Below are 15,308 nucleotides of genomic sequence, written 5' to 3' on the forward strand. Positions count from 1 at the left end.
AGTGGCACCTCTAAGGAAACTTGCATGGTATAGTAAGAGGAAGCTTATGTGTCATTTTTGCACTGCAGAAGCCTTTACATTAACTTGGATAATTGTCAACGCAATTGAGGAAAGAGTAGCAAATTGGAATCTAAGACTTCTATATACTTAAGATGCAAAAACTTTGAAACTGAACAGTATGTGTTTGTGAATGTTGGCTTGTACATAGACATCTTAGTCCCATTGACCTCAGTGGAAAATAAGCTTGCTCTGAAATGACTCAACATTGAAAGAAACGTGTTTCCTAAAGAGCTGCCCAGAGAAGCCACTAGAACAAAAATTCTCCCAGCACAAACTATTTCCGGGTTCTCTAACTTTTGTTATTGCTTTGAGCTATGCTTCAGCACATAATCTGGCAGCTGAAATGTTCTTTCAAAACCTTACACGTATGTCTATATATTTCTCAATTGGTATGTGATCCATTTTTTTGCTTTAACACTGGATTATCAAGTGTGTTTCAGATGCAGAAGTGGATACCCACAAATATTCATCAACAGCTACTTTTCTTTTGTCTGTACTCCTTACTGTTCACAACGTAGTCACACGAACTATTCACATAGCCTCATTAACAAAGGCAAAGCACTCATCCCCTGCCATTCATATAACATATTCATTTAAACCATTTATACCTCAGCAAGCCAAAGGCAGATAACAACACATGTTTAGACAGTAATTTAACAATTTCTAAAAGTCTGACAATAAATATATCAAAGCAGCCATAAAATTTCAAAACAGCAGGGAAAATAGATTTTTTAAATACTAACACAATAAAACAATCATTTAGTCATAGCAATTAATACCACCTAAAAAGCCAGTCATTCATGACCTAAAACCTCCAAAATAAGTTTGACCCTCCTACAGAGATGGTGAGGTGGGTCTCCCACATCAAGGAGTTCCAGCATTTGGGTGTAGCCACTAACAATCCTTTTCCTTGGTGCCAACTAAGTGTATTTCTGTGGATGTTGAGACATGGTAGATGAAACATTCATCTCAGAATCACTGCCTCAAAAGTCCTCCCTCTTCACATGTAGTCATTCTTAATAGCAGCTCAAAGCATCTTTTATTAGGTCCTTTGCATTAGCAGTGTAACTATTGCACATTATCACATCATGATACCAAGCAGCCAATGTTTTCAGGAAGCTCATTACAATAGAAACAAAAACCTACAACTCCTTCATCCAATAGCTAGAGCAGTTTCAAAGACTATGCCCTGCTCTATTTAACTCATAGGGTTTTCATAGTTTTGGGAAGGAGGGGCTTATGTGTAAAATCACTGTCTGCTGATTTACATGTACTGTACTTTAACTGGGTCACCTCTTTCAAATTTCCATTTATATGAAAATTATCCTAAAACACCCATAGACTGGCTTCAGCTTCCTATTTGAGTATCCTTTTGTATGTATGCCTATGAACACACACATTAACCTTAAAGGTATGCTATCTGAAGTTCCACTAAGCTATAGCCTGGCTTAGCATGATGTGCAAACCATGTTATTGGGACTCCATAAAACTGTGCCTTCACTTCTTCCGTGGCTTTTTTCCAGGGAGGACTCACAGGAACTCAGTTCTGGCACCTCTCAGGTGGGCATCATTGCCATTCTAAGAGAACTAGAGAGGTTCTCATGGAGAATTCTGGTGTTCATTGAAAATGCCCTCTTTGTGTGCTGCTGTCTGGAAGATGCAGCTCTTAAGCCATACAAATGAGAATACAGCTGGCTTTTACTAGAATGGTTTGCACTCTCCTTCAGTTGTGTAGCCAGCAGGGAGTTGTCAAGCTACATGTGTTTTCAAACTTCTTCCAGTTAAATCAGAGATCCAAGTACAAAACGCAGCACTCAGGGGTATCATGTGGACCTCGGCAACACTCTGGTGGGCTTGAGGATCGGTAAAGAGGTAAATGAGACACATACGTGGAAAATGTTCCTCCATGAGAGAGATAATCTAGCAATTTTAAATGTTAACTCTTTCAGGGCATTAATCTGTGACAGAAGAAGTAAGAGATTTACTCTTCTGCTTTTTACAATAAATATCAGTCAGCTGTGCTTTACTGCTGAGCTGTGTGATTTTCATAGGGAAACAGGCACAACTGGAACTGAAGGAACCTTAACATGTCCTTTTCACTGTCAAAGGTATTTAGCTCCTCTCAGCTGGCACACAACAAATCCCCAGCTAGTGGTTATATCTCACTCCTGTCTGAAGGTATGCCTGGTTTCAATCTGTGTGTGGTCAGAAATTTAGATTTTTTTAAAAAAACCTCAACGATTTAACTATTTTTACCCATGCTGTTGTAACTTCAGCAATGGATTATTATAATACACTCTAGAGACTCTCTGAGTATCATTCAGAAAGGCCTCTGTAGAGGTTAATCATTTCCTCCCTCCTAGGATCTACAATGGCTAACAGTTGGTTTTTCAGTGGAAGGCCAGATGTTACTATAACACACTCAGTGACCTCACTGTAGACCTGTCAACATTACCTCTTTGGAAATTAGATTGCCACTGTTAAAATTGATTGGTATCCCAGTCACTCTGAATCTTGCCCACTGCTTCAGTTTGTTGCTATCTTTTGGCTTAGCAACTGAGCAGTATTACTTTCTTCACTGAGGATTTCTAAATAATCATATTGTCAACGAAGAGGAAAACTTTCTGCAAGAACTAAGATTTGAGATTAAAGCCACACTTCTTGCTAGAGCTGAGTCCAAGCTAAGCTTTGCAAGAGTACAATTAGACATTGTGTGGCAGAAAACAGCAAAGAGTTCATTGCACTGGTTTTTACAAAACTGTATTGTTTGCTGCAAGATTTGCTGAAAGCCAAAACTAAAAGTAAAAAAACCCCACATGCACCCACTCACAGTGACTCCTCCCCGGGGAGCAAGGCCTGAGATATGAAGATAAACAAACTGGACAGGGCAACATTCTGAGATTTAAAAAAATGGCCACAGCTTTGATTCCAGATGTAGGCTTGATTTGGCTTAGACATTGGGTGTATATCATCCCTCTCAGCCCCCTAGTGGAGGGCTGACACATGACAGGGTCGAGCCTAGGATTAATGGGTCCTCCATGAGATGCAGGTCTACATGGATGGCCGTACCAAGCTACTGAAGGAAGCTCTGTGGCCCCTCTGCCACATTCTTTGGCTTTTGGACAGACTTCTGACTAGACTCCTCTAATGGGGTTCAGTTATTGCACTGTTCAAAGATGGGGGTGGTGCACCACTTTACCCCCCACATGATGTTAGACTAAAAGGGTTCCACCCATTGCCTTGACTGCCAACGTTGTGACTATTGCCATGGGGAAGGCAAAACCTGCAAGCAGGGCCGATCTGTTTGCAGGCAAATTCCTTCCCAGCTTCGAAAACAGCAACCATTATAGAACCACAGCAAAACCAATTAATGCAGTGCCCTAGGAAGGAAAAGGTTAACATACAAAACCCATAGCATTACTGAATCAGGTGGGAAGAGAGGGATGTTATTTGGCTGAGTACAGTCCCTAGGGTTGGGTGCAGCTAGCCTTTATTGGCTGGGGGCAGACTGGAGTGAAGCCTGCTCCTCTCTGGCTTGCTCACGAGCCCCACCCACTCAGCCCAGCCAGAATTCAAATGGACGGGTGGCTTGAAAGCCTGCCAACCCAAGCAGGCAGCCCAGGAATTCCGCAACTGCTGGCTTTGCGCATGTGAAGACTGGCTGCATGCACTTTCTTGCCCCAAAGCTATAGGCTTGTACCTCCTTAGCTGTGCTTCTAAGAGCAGTTTAGTGGTTGAAAAGCTCTCCATGCCAGTGGTAATAACGGAAGCGGGCTGCAGGTCCTTGGTGTGTTAAAAATAAGCAAGGGTGTTCCTATTTTCATTTATGAAATGCTGGTGGGCATGGTTGGTATTGTTGACTAGTTGTGTTCGTAGGCATCACAGTGGTTGTGTTTCTCATGTCTTTTTGACTGTTTGCAAAATAGCTCAGTGGGCTGTTGTGGACTGGTGTACATGGAGCTCACTGACCGATTCTATAATGTTGAAGAATCTGCACTCCTGTCTTTATACATCCAAAAGTGGGACCATAGAAGCATACTTGTTTTTTGTTAGATTACGGTGGACTTGGCCATGCAAGGACATACTAGCTTCGTACCAAAGTGTTCAATGATTTGTTAGTGTCTTGAGGACATAATTTTGCCATTAAAGCGTTATCTCAAAAGGGATTAAGCCTGGATCCTTGTTATGTTAATATACACTATAAAGTAAAAGAAAAACAAAAAATTGTCTTAAATTCAAATTACCATTCCTGCTCTATCAAATTGCTATCATTTATACTTTTTGTTTAGGCTCAGTAGAATGTTATGTTCTTCCTTCATCATAACACTTGGTAATTCAAAAAGTAAATGGAAATATATTAGGTGATAAATATTTTTCATTAATAACAGTAGATTTTTTTTTAAAGATTCTTGTCTTTTTTGTCACACCATAGAACTTGTCTTCAGCAGTGTGTTCATTTGAATCATCCAATTTTTCTGCTGTGTGGACCTCAGACAAAGCAGATAAATTCGCTGTAACATCTGACATATAGATGACAAGATTTGTAATCAAACTGTGGGTGTTTCCTTTTTAAAAACATGCACACACCTCTACATATCCTAAAGGAAATTTGGGTTGCTTTTTTTGTCTCCTTTTGCTAAAAAAAAGAAAGAAAGAAAATTTTAAAGGTTTTGTTGAAAGAGTAGGATTGCTTTGTTTCTGATCCCAAGATGAGTGAAAGAAATGTTTGAGAAAGATCACTTTACAGTGAGATTCATACTGAAATGTGATGACTGTGATTCAAGCCAAGCCAAAAATTACAGCTCAGAATTAGAAGGGATAGACATGGCTTGGGAATCCATTTTCCCACATTCCTGAATCTCAATCATCCCAGCTAATGTTTAAAAGAAAATAGAGTGGGAAACAATGAGGTCATTTTGTTTGGCTACAAAAATTGGGGAGTGGGGGTAGAGAAGAGAAATAAAAAACCAAGAAACAAACTCCCCTAACTATAAAACATAGCACATATATTTATCAGGGGCAACTGCTCATTTATAGTGAAAACGCCTCAAGAATGATGGCACTTTCATGGCATAATCTAACATTTTTTAAAAAGCTTCAAAGTGTATGTTTTGTAGTTTGTCACAATAAACCTTCAATAGAAGTCTTGCTGACACCACTATTGCTAATGTTCTTTTTGATTCAGCTGAAAACTCGCTTTGCGGAAGCAGTGGTACATAGCAGAAGTTAAATTAAGACCTTGGCAAAGTTGATTTGTATATTTTAAGTGTAAGTCTGCATGCTGATGAGCAGTGTACTGTTTAAATTCTACTTTCTGGATAGTCGTCCTTATTCCTTGTTCACTGATAGCTAAGCAAACATTCAGACATCAAGCAGTGTGGAGAGGATCAAAGAAAATTATGTGACTTATCTGTAAACTGAGGATCAAAATATAGCTATTCAAGCTACAAGATTAGGGACAGCCTTATTTAAAAGGAATGGGGTCTGTAACAACTCTATATTCTTACTAGCTGAAAGTGCACGGCAATGCTCAGGAACTTTCAGAAACTAAAAACTGCTGAGTCTCCCCACCTGACCCTGATCAGACCTGGGGAACACCTGACCCAGATCCAGTCCTGAATCAATTATGGGGTGAGACTACTGTTTAATTAGAGCTTTTAAAACCCTATGTGGTCAGGAGGAGGTATGGGAAGGAGGTGCTTCATCTACCCCCCCCCCCTCTTCTCAACTGCACTGCAGAGAGCATGAAAGTAGAATCCTATTGGGCGTTGCTTCACCAATGTGTTCCCTGCTGGCACACACAGTGGGTTCTGCTCAACGGTGGCGGGGGGGGCGTCATCGTTCACATGTGATGTCATGTGCACAGCGGGAGGAGGCCCAATGGGCTTAGTAGAATGTTATGTTCTTCCTTCATCATAACACTTGTTAATTTATATGACACTTCCTGCAATATAACCCATAATCCACTGCAGCAGGCATGGGTTCCACATGAGGCATGTAGAAGTGTTTCAGCAGAAGTGTCTCGATTAAAGTGGAAATGTTTAACTAAATGTATAAGGTGTGAAAACTGTGACCCAAACCCAACAACATTTTAAAAAGAAATTGCTTTACACACACACACACACACACACATTCTGAAAAGAAAAGAAAATTAATTCCTATCCTTGATATAAGCCGGAAAGCTTATAAGATTTATGGTGGGAATGAGCTACAACAGCTGCATTTTCCTTGACTGAGTTTCTGAACACCGTTTGTATTATGATTCCTGGTTTTGTGTCCATCCTATTCTAAGCTCCTTAAAACAGAACAGGGAGGGAGAAATATTGATATTCTCTTGGGGGAAGCCAGTGATCTGTCTCAATGATAAACACCATTTTGAAACATAAGATGGTCAGCATATACTAAAGTAGGAGTCGGATTTTATTGCAGTGAATATGCGTTATTCCAGAATGTTCTTTGCCACTAAAAGTTAATGCTATCCCCAAATAAAATGTTAAAAACCTTTGAAAATACATTTGTTTTATCTCTCTCTCCCGCTCTCTCCACTACCCCAACAAGCATTTGAAACCTACCATGAAGAAATACTGACAGTAGAATGAGGATGTTTTTGTTCTTGATAAAGGTGCTCTTAGAAGTTGAAGTTGTTTTCTTTGAAAACTGTTCAGAAGCTCAGAACAGAATAATGTTAAAGGCAGAACATCTTTCTTTTTTTTAATGCACACACACACTTGGCCTAAATGTATTTCCAAAATAAGTAGTTTCTAATCCAGCTGGGATAATGTGGTCATAAAAAGGATGTCCAAATCCACCAATTTATATTGGTTTGGTTTGGCTTGACTTTCAAAGTATTTAAAGAAGAAAGTCTATGGCATGTGTGCACTGTAATTGGTGTATAGTACTCTCAACATTTTCCTCAGTCTGCCATATTGTGGAGTGTCCAAATAAAGCGCTAATTGTTTGTACTTTCACTCATGTCTTCAAGATTGCTCTTCAAGATACACTATCCTTCAGATTAGTATAGTTTCTCATATTCAATTTATTAACAGTACCAAAGGTTTATGGAGAGCTGCTAATTTTAGACTTTCATTAACCCTTAGCCATACTGAATGTCTCCAGATGCATTCATTTAACCACATTGTCTAGAGTAGATCCAGTCAAATTAGTTAGACCACTTTGCAGTCAATAATCTGAGGAGTTTGTAGTTTTGGGCCATGTATGTACTGTAAATGAAATCTCTTCCCTCCCCAAAGCAATAGGCCACTCTATAATTTAAGTGAAATTAAAGAATGCATTGGCACAGCGCTGAGCTTTACCGAGGTTAAAGTTAAAGAAGTTCCCTGTTTAACTAGGATTGGAACCAAGTGAAAAGTTGGCTGATGAGTTTTGATTTAGAACCTGGTTAGCATTCAACATAGTTAAAGTCAGTGCTTACTGGTGTATCCCCTGACTGATCATAGTTCAACTGAGGAAGTTTCCTCTGGGAAGAGATTGTAGGGAAGGATCACATGATCATTTGCCTGCTCCTGATTTCTTAATGTACCTAAGAGATACAGGAGTATTGTTTCTGTATAGCCCTTAAAGTTTGCCATAAGTTGTACAGCAAAATCCCAGAGCAGAACTGCAACTGTGCTGGAATCTGTACATAGAGCTTCTCTAACTCCATCATAGGGACGAGGGTGGCACTGTGAGTTAAACCACAGAGGCTAGGTTTTGCTGATCAGAAGGTCGGCGGTTCGAATCCCCACGATGGGGTGAGCTCCCTTTGCTTCGTCCCTGCTCCTGCCAACCTAGCAGTTCGAAAGCACCTCAAAGTGCAAGTAGATAAATAGGTACCGCTCCGGTGGGAAGGTAAACGGTGTTTCCGGCGCTGCTCTGGTTCGCCAGAAGCGACTTAGTCATGCTGGCCACATGACCCGGAAGCTGTACGCCAGCTCCCTCGGCCAGTAAAGCGAGATGAGAACCGCAACCCCAGAGTCGGCCACGACTGGACCTAATGGTCAGGGGTCCCTTTACTTTTACCTTTACCTAACTCCATCATTCAGTGGAGATGAAATTCCACACATGATTGGGGGGTTTTCTCATTTTGCCCAAAGTTGTTGAGCGCTTTTTTGCAAAAAAAAAACCCAAAACAAAACATTTTTGAGCTATTTTTATGGAAATCTGCCAAAAGCTAGACTTCCAACATGGGATTATGGGATTTTCCTGGACATTTCAGTGATTCCTGCCTGGACACTGTTTCCAACTGCTGTATTCCGGATGTATGGCAGCAGTTTTTACATGAAAATAGCTCCCAAATGGCTTTTTAAAAAAGTTATTTTGTCCATAAAGCTCAACAGCTTTTCTGTCCGGACTTTCACTGTTTGAAATATGGCAACCCTAATACAAGGAGCTTCCCTTATGTTTATTTGAATGTGGAAGTTTTCATAGAAATGGGAGCTACGTGTATATCAGTAATCCACTCACCTTCAGGCAAATACTGATTTAGAAGGGGGGGGGGACTTTTCACCTTGAAAGGCAAATAAAACAGAACAAGAACATCGTGTGACTCTGTTTCATCAACCGAATGTTTATCAAATAGTTCACTGAAGTAAAATTTTCTATAGTTTAGGACATTTATATTTTCTTGACAGACATCTTAAGTATAATACTCACACAAGCCAATATGAAATATGTTTTCCTTTTTCAGGTCTGGATGTTGATGGAATATACAGAGTCAGCGGCAATCTGGCAACGATACAGAAGTTGCGATTTGTTGTCAATCATGGTAAGTGATTCCTTCACCCTGGTAATGTTTTGTTTAGTACTTATCTGTCTGAAATGACAATACAATGGATTTTAGAAGCCGTGGTACATTAGTGGCAGAGAATGAAGAGTGGCATTTTGCAGAAGAGAAGTGTACAGAGATACTGCAAACAACCAAAATATGGGTTGGAAGAGAGAAGGGGAAGAGCAACAGTCATGCTGTAAAAGAAAAATAAGCCAGTAAAAGAATTGGGGGTGAGGGGGGGAAGAGAGGCAACAAAAGGAGTGAGGAATTATAATGTGACACTAAATTTATGCTAAAAAATTATGCTAAAATATTAGACATAAAAAAGAGAAGGCCTACAAGTCTAAAGAGACATGGAATAAGAAAATGAAATAGAAGAAAAACAAAGACACTTGGGAATGATGCCACAGGAAGGGAAAGAGTAATAGTAAAAAATGTGCACCGATTCACATTAACAATTTAATGATTCTATGCAATACTACAAAAATAAGTCTAAAATTATGCAATAGGTACAGAAGCCAACATTAGATTACCCAGAAAGGTGCATTATTTGACTCATGAGAGCAGCCAATAAACAGTCTGTACAATGGTGATGGGATAAAATCAGGCTAAATCCTTATTGACAGCAGCAGGCAAGGATTGGCATGGCACTGGGGCCAAGATCACTTCAGCATTCCACAAACTCCATGTCGATGGAATGGGTCTGCCATGTTTGGACTGCCCCAAATCCATTCTGTTGGGGTCATCCATTGTTGAACCTTGCCTGGCTGCAAGCCAAACAAGCAAGGTCTTACTGGGCAACCAGGGTGCAGATACCTACTAGGCAGGTACCCCAACACCAAGCTTGGGGGTGCCATGGTCAGTCTTCCCCTCAGGCCCCTTATGTGGGCTCCCCATACTGAGTTGATCCTGCCCAATGCCATTTCCGCCCTCAAAAACCAATCTTATTCTTTCTAACAAAGGAAGGCCATAATTTCACTAAGGGAAAGGCGGAGAAACCCCAACCAAGTGCAAATCAGGTTGAGAGGGTAAAAATCCTGGCTGTGTCAACCACGGACCCAAAACTGCTCAGGGAAGGTTCTAACCCGAGGGTGGGTAGGAAGCTCTCCAGGCGGAATGGCTCTGAGCTCCAGGGGAAGCAGCCTTATATTGGTTTTCCCCACCCCCTTGCAAGGGCTCGTGGGACAGCTCTTTCCCATGAGCCCATCACACAGACAAGATACTGGGCAAACCCTTGCCCAGTACTTTGCTGCATTCTATGGACCCTAGCACCGCTGGGAAAAGGTGTATTGGCATGGAGCAAGACAAATGAACAAACCCACCCAAAAGTTTTAATGCTGTTGATGTGTTGTATGCCTTCCAGATTGTTATATAAAATGTGTGTACGTATTAGAAATGTGTTGATACTGAGGTTCTGAAAAATGTCCATGGTCATTTCACCTTTAAAAAGAGAGCATATTGAGCTATAAAGCTTTAATAGTTCAGGACCCCAATATCTTCTGGAACTCCTCTCCCAATATGAATCTGTCCAGACTTAGAACTTCTGAGGCTCTTATCCAGGAACCCCCTCTGAGGAAAGCTTGTAGGGTGATGACAAGAGAGAGGGCCTTTTCAGTTGTGGCTTCCCATCTGTGACATAATCTCTGCAGTGAGGTCCACCTGGCAACTATGCCGACATCTTTTTGGTGCCAGGTAAAGAGTTACTTTTTCCCAAGGCTTCTGATGGCCTTAGTAAATGAGGAGTGTTGACTACTGGGACATTTGTTCTTCTAGGCATTTGTAATCATGTATAAAATTTTATATTCCTGAAACTGTTTTTGTTTTTAACTTAACATTTACTTTTATATGCAAAATATTGTAGAAGAATCTTATATTATTATTGATTGTTGCTATTTTCTTTCTGGTATTCTAGTTAGGTGTTCTGTGTTCTTTCTTGCTCTGTGACTTGTCCTAATTTTGAGATTGATATACATATGGCACATTTATTTCTAAAGAATAGCCTCAAATTATGAATACAACCATAAGACATTTAAAATTAGCGGGGGGAAATCCCAGAAAGGATCAAATTCTTCCCCAATGTAACTCCATTGAAGTCTCCTCAAAACATTTCTGTGAACTTGTCATCAAATGCATGCAAAGGATTTCATCACTTTGAGTTTGATTGAATTACACCAGGGATGAACTAAGTCCTACATCTCTGTATGAAACTGAATTGCCAAATCCATCCCAAGCCACCAAGTCAGTAAAGTCATTCAACTTAAAAATAAAAAGTCAAAGCTCTTATTTCACCATGCAAGCTCTAGACAGACTGCACTTCTTCCTGTTCCCAGAAGTACTGTCTCAGATGTTCATTCTCTGCTCTCATTTCTGCTTTAAAGAACTGTGGAAGAGACCAAGCTGCTTGATCAGTCATCCATTGATGTACACTCGCCATCACCTTCTTTCCTCATGCAAGTCCGGCAATTTGGTGTACAACTAACTAATTTTCTGGGTGGCTTGCAAATACGGCCTTTTGGTCCTGTGTTGGTGTTATTGCGTAGGACATACGTTGGTGCCCCTGGCAGATATCCATGAACAAGAGTGTGATGCAGCAGGTCAAAAATTTGCTGCGACATGAGAAAATGAGAGGTTGCACTTGTGATCTTTCCAAGGTGAGGACCCGCTAGAGTTGTTCAAAAAGAACAGCTGTCAGAGGAGACAATCCCCAATAAACCAAGTCTCTTGTTTCCTAATCTATGCAGAGAATGTGAATCAATAACTCTCTATATTTTATTTATATACAGTGGTACCTCGGGTTACATGCGCTTGAGGTTACATACGCTTCAGGTTACAGACTCCGCTAATGCAGAAATATTACCTCAGGTTAAGAACTTTGCTTCAGGATGAGAACAGAAATCATGCAGCAGCGGCAGCAGAAGGCCCCATTAGTGGTGCTTCAGGTTAAGAACAGTTTCAGGTAAAGAAAGGACCTCCAGAACGAATAAAGTTCTTAACCCGAGGTACCACTGTATTGAGGCTTACAAATGCAACAAGATAAATACCGTATTTTTCGCTCTATAAGACGCACTAGACCACAAGACGCACCTAGTTTTTGGAGGAGGAAAACAAGAAAAAAAATATTCTGAATCTCAGAAGCCAGAACAGCAAAAGGGATCGCTGCACAGTGAAAGCAGCGATTCCTCTTGCTGTTCTGGCTTCTGGAATAGCTGCGCAGCCTGCCTTCGCTCCATAAGACGCACACACATTTCCCCTTACTTTTTAGGAGGGAAAAAGTGAGTCTTATAGAGCAAAAAATACGGTAGTTCTTGAGCAAATGATTTTAGAAAAAAAAAGACACTAACTTTACAGTTTGAGTAGTTAGCCGTACAAACAAATAAGAAATAAACAGAGATAAATACATCCAGTTGTACCTATTTGTAATATGCAGTAGATTTGAGGAAGTCTTTCGTAAAACCAGATTACTGCAGCAGGTTTCTTGGCTTGTCGAAGGCAAAGCCGAATCTGTACTTGAGGCAACTCAAGTCAAAGTGGGGGCCCACCGTCCCAAGTGCCTTGTGGCACCTCCATGATTTGGACACCATGAAGTGCTGCAGAAAAATGTGAGCAAAAGGGAAATGAATGTTTCTAAGCTTACTATAAAAAGAGAATGCCATCTTAGCCATCATTTCAGCTAAGATGAGGAATGATGATGAGAAACAGGTGAGGGAAGAGTGGAAATACTTTGGAGAATATTTAAAGAGGTACAAAAACCAGATAAACTTCCAAGTAGGGATAGATACGTGTGCAGCAGTAAATAACACTTTGGATATTGTATAGACTCAAAATGGGTGGTATAGATGGATATGCAGCATAACTGGGACCAAGGTGTAGAAAACCATGGAGGGATGGACAGGAAAGTCTGGAGAAATGAGACAAATGAAGTGAATTGAAAAATGTATGTATTAAATTTTGGAAAATGCACAAATAAAGAATTTTAAAAAGAGGGAAAGAAAATTCCAGTTGAAGGGGTGACGCAACAAACGCCGGGGTGGAGAGATGGAGTAGAGAGAGCTCAGTTGTGATGGTCAAGAAAAGCTTGTAACTAAAGGAAAAGTCTTGCCTACACATTCCAATCCCAAGCTTTGGACAAGGTACGTTGACAGAAACATAATAACCCCTTTCCCACCTCCGCACCTAAATCTGCTCTGGCAGAATTGGGAGAACACCTAGGTTTAGCAGGTGCATGGGTGAGAGTCCCATTGCACAAGCGGAGCTCGTTCTGCAAGCACACACCCCACGTAGTGCTACATAGAAGAAGAAGAAGAAGAGTTTGGATTTGATATCCCGCCTTTCACTCCCCTTCAGGAGTCTCAAAGCGGCTAACATTCTCCTTTCCCTTCCTCCCCCACAACAAACACTCTGTGAGGTGAGTGGGGCTGAGAGACTTCAAAGAAGTGTGACTGGCCCAAGGTCACCCAGCAGCTGCATGTGGAGGAGCAGAGACGTGAACCCGGTTCCCCAGATTACGAGTCTACCGCTCTCAACCACTACACCACACTGGCTCTGCTAAACCTCTTGTTTCTTTACCTTCATTTTCTTGCCAAAAATCTATTAATGCTTCAGATTTATATCTGTTCTGATAAATTACAAAAGAATCACCAAACAACACGCAGAAGCTACAGCCCCATATTACTGTATTATGTTTCATACACTAGTAATGCTAGCTTAGTTTTGGCCAAACTTCTGGTTCTGAGCTAGGCCTATGGAAAAGGCATGAAGAACCTGCTAATGCTGGTAGGTTTTTCTGCTTGATATGCACATGGCATCAAAAGTAGAGCACATGGCTTACTACCTCTTGTGCAAAACTAAGAGCCTCTGCAAAGGTGGGTTTATGGTGGCTACTGGGAATATTGAGATGCACGTATTATTATTAATACTGATTTTTCATTTTTAAAATAATTTTATTTGATCTGGCGATTCCCCCCATTGTACTTAAGAAGGGAAACTTCTGATTTTTAAAATATTTTTATATTTATTTTGTATATAACTTTTTTTCAGCATAATCTTGTTGCTTCTGTTAATATTATTCAGCAATAAGCATTAGCCAACCCTGCATGAAGAAATCCATTTAAAATGCCCCAAATTGAACAGACTATCAATCCTTGCATGAGCAAAGTACTTGATTGTTCATTTCTACACTGCCATTTGGTCAAGTATGATTCTTTCATTGAAACCCCTGCTCTGTGAAGTGCAAAACAGACATAAATTTAGACCGTCTTTATTTCATTGCAACTGGAATCTTAAACCACAAAACATTGCAGGAAAGCTTGAGAATAGTGTACTGTAAGTTTTTTTGTGGGGTTTTTTTTTAAGAGAAAGAGAGAATGAGCTTCAGACCTAAGCATTATCAGTATCCCCTATCTTTATGTTGTGAACATAATCAGTATGATCAGAAAATAAATAAAAGGCAACCTGGGAATGATGAGGGGAGGAGAAAAAGGACAAAAATCTTACAATTGCTCATCTTTATTGTTAAACATTTTAGAAAGTGTCTTCTGGTATTTTTTATATATATAAAAAAACACATTGGATCACTTCCCCGCACTTTTTTACTCGATCTTTTATTACCAGTTCTTAAGGCTTTTGTCAGCAATGACAACAGAAGCACTACCGTACTGTATACATTTTATCCGTGTGTGTGTGTGAGAGAGTGTGTGTGTTTATGTGTTTGTACAGAAGGTCATTGATATTGCACTTCTTCTTTCAGGTGACAAGATTATCTTTTATCAATGATTTATTTTTCCTATTAAAAGCTGAAAAGATCTTGATCATAAGAGGCCTGTATTATAACATCTTTCAATATGGTACACAGTTCCCAGCTCAAAACTTTGTCAGTTACATTGATTCATGTAACACAAAGTCATGAGGATTCTTGGAGACAGTAATACCCATTTTTTTACCTCTCCCTCTCTCTCTCTTTGAAAGATATTGCAAAACAAAATGAACATTAATGCTAGTGTGATATTTAAGTGGGATTTAAGTACATTAGAGTAAAGATTCCATACATTTGGCAACATTATTATCAGGGAAGCTTTTGGCTATCCACTATTATATATGGGAAACTGGAAGAGTTTGGAGGGGAGCTGTAATTTCTGTAAGTGAACAGTGATGCCCTTGTAAGTTGAGGAGAGTTGGAGTCTGGCAACATCTGGAAAGCCACAAGCTAGCCACCCCTGTTTCACTGATTTCCGCCATTGTAATGATTTGTTGTGAACTTTGTGTAAGCCGTCATTATGATGACATCATCTCCTCGTACTTCAGTTTAGGTTTCCAATCCAGAGCCCAAGTTAACTTTATAGATTTTTAATGGATGTGTGGCAAATGTATCCACTTACTCCAGATTCTAAATAATTCCTAGACCTATTAACTCTGGAACAACATACATATGAGTGTCTAGGGAACTTTGGAAAGATTGCTTCACATACTACTTAGGGGTGGCTAA

General features: G+C 40.2%; 1 protein-coding gene across 15 annotated transcripts in view; it reads left to right on the forward strand.

Annotated features, from left to right (window-relative positions):
- ARHGAP15 (Rho GTPase activating protein 15) overlaps positions 1 to 15,308 on the forward strand; it is a 379,294-nt gene that overhangs the window by 246,010 nt on the left and 117,976 nt on the right. For all 15 annotated transcript variants that reach the window (XM_081008190.1, XM_081008185.1, XM_081008181.1 and 12 more), the window contains one exon: positions 8,747 to 8,824. In XM_081008190.1, coding sequence (XP_080864316.1) covers positions 8,747 to 8,824 — 78 coding nt within the window. The remainder of the gene's footprint in view (positions 1 to 8,746; positions 8,825 to 15,308) is intronic.

The sequence above is a fragment of the Podarcis pityusensis genome (genome assembly GCF_964106645.2).
Source record: "Podarcis pityusensis genome assembly, chromosome: 1".
NCBI lineage: Eukaryota > Metazoa > Chordata > Lepidosauria > Squamata > Lacertidae > Podarcis > Podarcis pityusensis.